Raw genomic sequence first — 8,356 nt, 5'->3', positions numbered from 1 at the left:
CCTTATTTTTTAAATTTATATTTGCAAACAGAGATCTACAAGACATATGTAATTTAGGCACAAACTTGGCAAAGAAGCTTCAGCACTAACGACAGCTCCTGGACATGATTATTATTAATAATTATTTATTATTAAGCGGCTTGCCATGCCGGAGGTAGGCACAAAATAAGACGAGACCATCCTTCAGCTCACCCCGCACCTCACAGAAACCAGTTGAATGTTATGGGCTACATCTTGCTTGTTTACTCCACACCAGTTGCTTGCAGGAGAGCAGGATTTGGGCCCGGGGTATTTAACATGGCTCTTCCGGTCTCATTAATCACTAGATGGTAGAAAGCGTGAGATCGAAAGCCGTGACCGCTCCCTCGGGAGATCCGGGGCTGAGGCGGCTAGGATTTTAGCAGTGCACTGATTATATACCCGCGCTGCCTACTTAACCAAACTGCACCCGAGGGCTAAATTAACCGACCTAAATAATTCAGATATCCCACACAGAATGAAAGGCGAGAGCCCCTGCATTGGTCTGGAAATATGCAATTTAATGCAGATAGCCACAGAACACCTTAGTCAATTTCAAATCCCGCCTCCCCGCTTTCACTTGCTCTGCTTGAAAACCAGCCTGTGAGAAAACCCTTGTCTATGTGACATTGTTGCTTGCACGGTAAGGACCCCTCTGACTCCTAAACAGAGCTGCTGCTGCTGTGCCTCCAGATGCCATGTCCCAGAACCTTGTGTTTCAGGAGGGAAGGTAGCTGCAGGCTCCCGGTGATCCAAGAGAGAAATCGCTGGGCAGCCGCTGTTGCGGCTGCTGCAGCATCTGGATGGGTGTGCAGCAAAGATTTGCTGATGCCTCTCACGTAGTATTTTGCAGGAAGTTTCCATACTTCTTCAATTCAGTCGGTAGAAGGGGGGTTGGAGGGAAACGGGGCTGAATCATCCGAAAGGGGTTTTTCTTTTTCGTTCGTTTTTTTTTTTTGAACCCAGTTCGAGAATTTCCAACCGCATCTTCACCAAGTGTTTGGAGAGGAGTCCCCGAGCGATGCGTCCATCCGTCTGAAGAAACACCCACCGATGACCCCTAGAGCCTCCGGAGGGGGTTGCTGGGGATGTGTAGCTTGGGGAGCCTCACTGGGTTTGTGGCCACAAGGGAGAATCCCAGCAGCCATAGGCTCAATCCTGAGGTTTCAACAGCTTGAGAACCTACGCTGTGAGCCACTGCAACTTCTGCAGTTCATCAGCATGGGGAGAGGGGACAAGGAAGAACAGGGTTTGTATTGTTAGGTTTTCATTCGATAAGGATGCTTCTCTATCTAGTTAGAAAACAAGAAGAGGGGGGCTGTGCACATCTTGGCTGGAGAATTGCACTGGTTTTGTCTGTTTAAATTCTGCAGGATATCTTGAGCTTGCTATGCTGTTGTGTTATGATTTCCTAGCTATGCTGTAGATTTGCTTTTAATAATGCATATAATGACTGTATTATGGCCAGGTAAGGGATATTCTCAGAGAAAGCCTTTCTTAGGGTAAGACAAAGCAGGTAGTTTTTACAGAAATTAAATGTTTTTTTTTCAATACTGCTCCTTGAAATTTGCCGTAAATGATTATAGACTGAATTCTATGTTTTTGTAAATACATAAGTGTCCTGGTGCAAAAGGATGCCAAAGAGAAGTGAAAGCTATAGATATAACTGTATATCAACAGTTGCCTTGCAGATACTCCATATTTTATGGTACAATTATACTACATGCTCATAGCCAGTGTACTGCATTATTTTATGTTCACAAGTCCAAGGATGATGACACAATTTTTTTTTTCTATTCTGTTTCTCACTTATCCAGACATCCCTAGCTCATAAGAATAAAAAGTGCATTACAGAGCACAGGATCTACCAGCAAATGGATACTCTAGGTATTGTGCATTTACTAAGAGTAAAATCTTATCTTTACAATACTTTGTATATTTGAGGGGTGGAGGTAGCTATCCCTTGCTGGCTCAGATTTGCAGGGGAATGCACAGTGGAATGGAATTTACTGCTGCTCCAAAAAGGTGCAGTATGTCCTGTGCTTACGTACTGCAGGCCACACCAAGTCCTACTACACTCTCAGAATGGCTAATTACACCCGTCTGATACCAAACAGTGCTGGGCAGCATGGCACTGGGCTCCCTGCATAAGACTCTCTTGAATGCCAGATTTGGGATCATGACCTGCTGGCTGTATAGGGTGGGAAGAAGAGGCTGACTTTCCAGCAATGATTTAGGGATGCAATATGCATATTAACTGAAGTGAGGTTGGCTCTGCAGTCACAGAGCTGTTCTTGTGACATTTCCAGACCAGTGTTGTCATCTCAGATGGTCCAAATGGTTTGGACAAACTTCCAAATTCATGGAAACTGGAGAGAACTTTTTGAGGTGTACCCATCACTAATCCTCTCCCTTCATTACCTCCTTCAAATTCCTGCTACAGCAATTGTAGTGCCTGAAGTGCCACTCCTCGAGCCAGGTTTTTAAAGATTCTTAGAAGCATTAATCTAGAATCCAGGCCATTTGAAGCATCATCAGAATGACAGGGTCACTGCACCACTGCTTCAGCTAGGCAGCCTCCAGTACTTCCTGAACGATAACTATCTGAGTACCATGGCAGCAGGAATGACTTTTTATTACTATTAGGTGAAACTTGTGATTTACAGGAGTTACCTGAAACTCATTAAGCACAATTAGTTTTTTAACCTGGGTTGTAATTTGTAATATGAATTCTCCGTCAACCTGGGCTTGATCATGCAAGGATCTGAGTCTTCTCAACTCCTGATGACTTCAGTGGGACTTAAGTATACTCAGCACCTCCCCAGATTGGGCTCTTACACGGTGATCTTTACAACAAAACCTGTTTGTTTTTGAGGGTAAGGCTAATATTCAGCATGCGAGGAAGAATCTTGAGGAAGTCTTGTAATCAGCAACCTTCGGAGGCTGTGGTCAGACGTCTCAGACCCTTTCCCAGGAATGTCTGGAATTACTGTTAACACTTTCTTTTTCTAAAGTCTGGAAATGTGAGGGTGGGTTACTAGGGTTGCACAAAAAGTTCATATTGAAACCCTCAAACCACCCATAATCAGGGTTGGATTCTAATGGAACTTTAAACATCAGCCCGGGTCCACAAACATTTGGTGGATATGGGTAGATGCTGTTACAATAACCTTAGGCACTCCAATTTATCTACCTATTTATCTAGGCTTCTATACGGTGCTCACTACCATCTTTTGACCTCCTTAGCACCATTTATCCAGCAACACCCAGCTGCTTCCCACCCTCTACTTACCTTTGTCATCCATGGGAGTGAGGCATTTGTACCACTCCTGCTTCCTGGTGGCCCCCTTTCTGGTCTTGAAGGGCCATCAGATGGCCTTTTCCACCACAGCAGGCTATTCAGGGATCCTTGCTTCTCCCAATCCAGAGGGATTTTGAGGGGCAGTCGAGTGAAACTACATGGAAGTAAACTGCAGAAACTGTACCAATAGGGATAGGTTTGGTGGCACCTCCTGACAAATGGACCCTGCAAGTTCTAGTTCCTGTAATGCATGCCCCTGATCTCTGACCTAGTGGTTACCTACATACTTTGTTGGATTAGAGCCCTCTAGCATTCATGGTCTTTTTGCTTATGATTTCAGACATACTCTAGAACAGATGACATTATGTATGCATAACTGCTGGCTGCGGCCCTCAGTCGCCAATCTGTAAACAGATTTACAATGTAAACATATCCCATTCCCCCAAACAAGTAAAATCTTACCTTTATATGGTACATATTTAGGACAAAAGTCTCCACTCCAATCTGTGAGTATGCAAGGCATGAAATGCAGTGGAAATACTACATCTCTGCTGCTCAGGATGGGGAGAAGGAGAGCTCAGGGCTCAACAGAGAGACACAGTATGGATTGACAGGCCCAAGGCCCCTGCACAAGAAATATACACTATTACTCCATATAGCCAATGGCACCCACAGAGCCGTTCCACCCCACTACCGCAGGTTGGGGCCAAGAATTCTGTTCCTCAGCCCTGTATGCATTTCCTTGTACTCCCTGCCAATTTACTGAGGCTTTGCATGCTGAAGATTTGACCCGTAATTGCCAGTGATGATGAAATGAAGAATAAATAAATAAAATAATATCAGTGTGGGCTAATAGCAAGTGTTTAGTAGAGCAAGCATGCAAGGGCCAATAGCAATGGCTGTTTCCTAGTCCATGTGAGAAATCAGCCCAAATATTGGTCTAACCCTATTCATTAAGCCACAGGTTCCAGGGCATAATACTCCTGTTGGTGCTTTAACACTGGGTCTTATGTGTCTCTTCTTCATTCCTGACTTATGTTATCATCCTACCTCATTAAAATAAATGGTATTACGACCAGGTTTGGTTTGATTTGGTTTGTAAACTCTATCTTATCTTGGAACCTGCTTCTGCACTCGTTTCTCAGGCAAAACTCCCATTGACTCCAATGGGAGAGAATTTTGCCTGAGTAAGACTGCAAGATTGGGAGTTTATGCTCCTCTGGGAGTTGGGGGCACAGACCTCTGCATCCAAGCAGAGCCCCACTGATTTCTATGGGCTTCACATAGGCACAAACGTCCCCCTCCTGCAGACCAAGTGCAGAGCCTGGGCTATAGTTTGTCTCAGAGACTTCTGTGTCTTTTATGGGTGTACTTTATTTTCTGGCACTATGTCTTCTTGCTTTAGTGTACAAATCATTTCCCAGTATAAGCCTTTCATTTTTTAATTTCCCAGTGTCCCGGACTCCTGGAAGGGGAACTTTCTTCTTGGCTGGATCCTGTTACATATAACTGATTTGGGCAACAATTTGAGAATTCTGTGATTTTACTCTCCAATCTCTGCAGCTGTTAAACCTCCTGGAAAAACTGGAAACGTGCCTTACATGAAAACGTGTGAACCAGGTGGTTTCATCTATTTCATTTGTTTTCTTCATATAGATATCAATTATTGTGATTAAATTGCTGTTGGTATTATTTTTGGTTACTACAGGCCATATACTGGCACCTTGTCTCTCACTCAGTAGCATCACATGCCTCAAGTTGTACCATTTGGTTCAATGGCACAATTCACAGAACAAGACATTACTCAACAGGAGTAAAGATCTCATGACTCTGATGGACAAGCCTCTAAGTAAGGGGAATGAATTTTGCTAATGAACAACGTGTAGAGGTTTGGACTGGGAGTCAGAGAGAGAGGAAAGAGAGGGTGGTGGGGAGCTACTTAAACCAACATTTTCCAAACCTTAAAACAGGCGCAGGTTGTAGGGCCAAATCCAATGGGTATAAACCAGTGTAACTCCAATGAAGTCAATAGCTCTACGCTGACTCACATCAGCTAAAGATCTGGCCCACAGTTTTTAACTGCATCCTTCCTTCCTTCCTTCCGTTTTATCCTTACTCCTTATTATGGACTAAGTTAAACGGAAGCTGCAAAAGAAAAAAATAGGTTTGGTTTCTGCCCTTTTCTCTTCTCCCCTCCCTGTTTTTGGCTGTTTTTTAATTTTGGTTCTTTATGATCTATATAAAGAAAAATGGAGGTTATCAGGAGGGAAAGAGAGGATCCAAACGAGAATCTTTTACTGGCTGCTGTTTGTTTTTCAGCTAGAAGATTTCTGGAATGACTTTGAAATTTGTAATGGGATCTTCCTTGAAGGAAGGGTGGGTTGAACACAAGGAATGTTTTCCCCAAGTGTTTTAGTTAAATAGGTGTTAACAACAGCCAACAAAAACAAACAATTAGCCTAAAAATGATTTTTTCCCCCTTGGTACTTGGTATGTTATAATCCTACCAGTTCTCTAGTTGTCTATAGAGTCGTCAGAGTAGGCCGAATATCCGTTTCTAACAGGAAACCAAGCAGACAAAAATTATGAAGAAAAGAAAAACCTCTTTGGCCTTCTTTATCATTATAAAGAAGCCAATAAAAAGTGGTGGAGGGGGAGTCCAATTTCTTTCCCCTTTGCAGATCACCTATCATGCTCTAACACCTTGAGGTCTGCTGAGTTGTGGTGGTGGTGATGAGGCGGGTGTGGCACCTGAGTGGAAGTGGCTGGAACATAATGCCCATCTAAGGCTCAGGCAGGCGTATTGCTCCCAAGAGCACAGGAGAAAGCATGTTCAGAAATGTCACTTGGACACCTCTAAAAATTGTGGAATGTGTGCTCAGTCCAGCAGCAGTCTCAAGGCATCAGCTGGGGTGTATGGGTGGGGCCTTGGCCATGTTCCCTAGCCCACTTGGCCACACCCTCTTTGCAGCCTCTACTGCCATTACATGGGCTAGTGAGCCCCTCCTCACTCCTCCCACCCACACTAAGGCCTGGTCTACACTGGGGGGAGGGAGATCGTTGTAAGATACACAACTTCAGCTATGGGAATAGCATAGCTGAAGTCGATGTATCTTTTTTTGACTTACCTCCCGTCCTCATGGCGCAGGATTGACGGCCGCAGGTCCCCCGTCGACTCCGCTTCTGCCTCTTGCCTTGGTGGAGTTCCGGAGTTGACGGGAGCGCTTTTGGGGATCGATTTATCGCGTCTAGCCCAACAATATATAAAAATGACGTTTTCATTCTGTACGTTTCGTTTATTGCAGTTAGAGTTCTAGGCCAAAATACATGGGCCCAATCCATCAGTCTGACTCAGGTGAAATGCTCATTGAAGTCAATGCGTGTTTCACCAGATAAAGGACTCAGATGCTGATAGTGCAAGCTCTCCAGCATAAGTTTCCCATTTAACTCTGCACATGGAGGCCTTGCAAGCTCTGACCTGATGAAGATTGGCAGGATTTTGCCCAATCTGATAAAATGCCATTTAAAGCAGCCAGTACTTTTCTATTTTGGGTGGGAGGGACAAGCAAGTAAATGATCGGTTTTTCATTGTCATTGTCAGGATTAGCAACTCCAACTAGCTTTTGTTCAGGGACTACCAATTTCTAATGACAGTGTTGCCAGGCTGATTTGAGTGTACAAAAATGTACTTTCACTATTAATGCCCATGCAGTTTTTGTTTTCAAATTTCTTTTTATGCTGATAATAGCTCAGAGGTCTATGTTACATTTGGCCATAACCAAACGGACTCCACTTTTGTGTACAGGCAAAGAAGGAATATGAGTGAAAATCCCGAAGACTCACCAGTATGTGACGCCCAATGATGAGCAGTAGCTACTGCAGCAATGCTTCAGCCAGCATGAGTGTCAACGAAGTGTCCACCTTCTCACTGACCTTGGAGCAAAAAACTGGCTTTGCCTTTGTAGGGATTCTGTGCGTTTTCTTGGGACTACTCATTATTAGATGCTTCAAAATCTTACTGGACCCCTATAGTAGCATGCCATCTTCCACTTGGGAAGATGAAGTCGAGGGTCTTGATAAAGGAACGTTTGAATATGCTCTTGCATGAAAACTCAAAAGAGTATCCTGCCTTACTTTTGATGTTGATTTCATTTTGAAAACCTAGTGCTGATACATTTGTACTATATACCTATGTTTTGAAGATTTGATGGTGGCATCCATTTTGTTAAATAAATATTCGTTGCAGACTCATAAAACTATTTAATGCTGTTTTTATTTTGGGAATTCACCTTTTGTGGAGCTGTGGGTAAGAAACAGCTAATGTCAAAGAAAGACTTTAGGGAGATGATTCACTAAACAATCAGTGAGGAGGAGGGGCAGAGAAATCTCTTGAGAATCAGATCTCTCACCTGTCTCTTCATAGGCAGAATTCATGCCACAACATCACATCAGTGAAAAAGAGGAATGGGTGTGAAATATTTTTGGATAGTAAACATAATAGTAACTCCCAACTCATCCAACATGATTTCTTTAAATCCAGAAACTGACCTTGGAGACCTCATATGCAAAAACTGAATCAGCCCAATGTACTGGACCAGCTTAGTTTGCAAGATTAAACAGCACAACAGGATCACAGCATAAGGGGTGAAGCCTGCAGGTACTCATGTGTCTGCATGTGGAAACTCTTGTTTTCAGTTACTAAGAGAACAGAAAAACCAATATAAGAGCTAATGGTTATTGCAGTCACTAATGAAAGTCCCACCCTTGAACACCTGGAGGTGCTGTCGCATTGGCTAAATCCATGTGAGAGGAGCATGGTGCTGCTCTACTATATCCAGTGTTTCCTCAGTCTTTTCAGAACAATGTGTAGGGCTGTTTCTTGCTCCCAGTCTGAGAAAACTGTTTACACTTGCTGAAACAAAGCTTCCCTTCTCCTGCTGTAATCAAATTCTTAGCTGGCCAAGCAAGAGTTATTGGGATGGGGGTGGGGGGTAAATGTAATTAAAGATGAGTTGGTTGCTATACATAAGATATATG

General features: G+C 43.5%; 1 protein-coding gene across 3 annotated transcripts; it reads left to right on the top strand.

The window, feature by feature from the left end:
* The first annotated feature begins 448 nt into the window (after positions 1-448).
* On the top strand, positions 449-7,559 carry CTXN2 (cortexin 2). 3 transcript variants are annotated; one of them, XM_039492547.1, is made up of 4 exons: positions 449-661; positions 1,836-1,905; positions 4,773-4,939; positions 7,125-7,559. In XM_039492547.1, exon 4 carries the CDS (start codon positions 7,179-7,181, stop codon positions 7,425-7,427), a length of 249 nt encoding a protein of 82 aa, XP_039348481.1. In that variant the 5' UTR covers positions 449-661; positions 1,836-1,905; positions 4,773-4,939; positions 7,125-7,178; the 3' UTR covers positions 7,428-7,559. The 3 variants fall into 3 exon arrangements, with proteins under 3 accessions (XP_039348481.1, XP_039348480.1, XP_039348482.1); XM_039492546.1 differs by lacking the exon at positions 449-661 and adding an exon at positions 997-1,267; XM_039492548.1 differs by lacking the exons at positions 449-661; positions 1,836-1,905; positions 4,773-4,939 and adding an exon at positions 5,365-5,483.
* The last annotated feature ends 797 nt before the right edge of the window (positions 7,560-8,356 follow it).

The sequence above is a fragment of the Mauremys reevesii genome, linkage group 10, assembly GCF_016161935.1.
Source record: "Mauremys reevesii isolate NIE-2019 linkage group 10, ASM1616193v1, whole genome shotgun sequence".
NCBI lineage: Eukaryota > Metazoa > Chordata > Testudines > Geoemydidae > Mauremys > Mauremys reevesii.
This window is presented reverse-complemented; position numbering and strand designations above follow the sequence as displayed.

Bases quoted from the DNA above. Each gene is read 5' to 3' on its own strand.
- CTXN2 (XM_039492547.1), top strand. From the start codon at position 7,179: ATGATGAGCAGTAGCTACTGCAGCAATGCTTCAGCCAGCATGAGTGTC.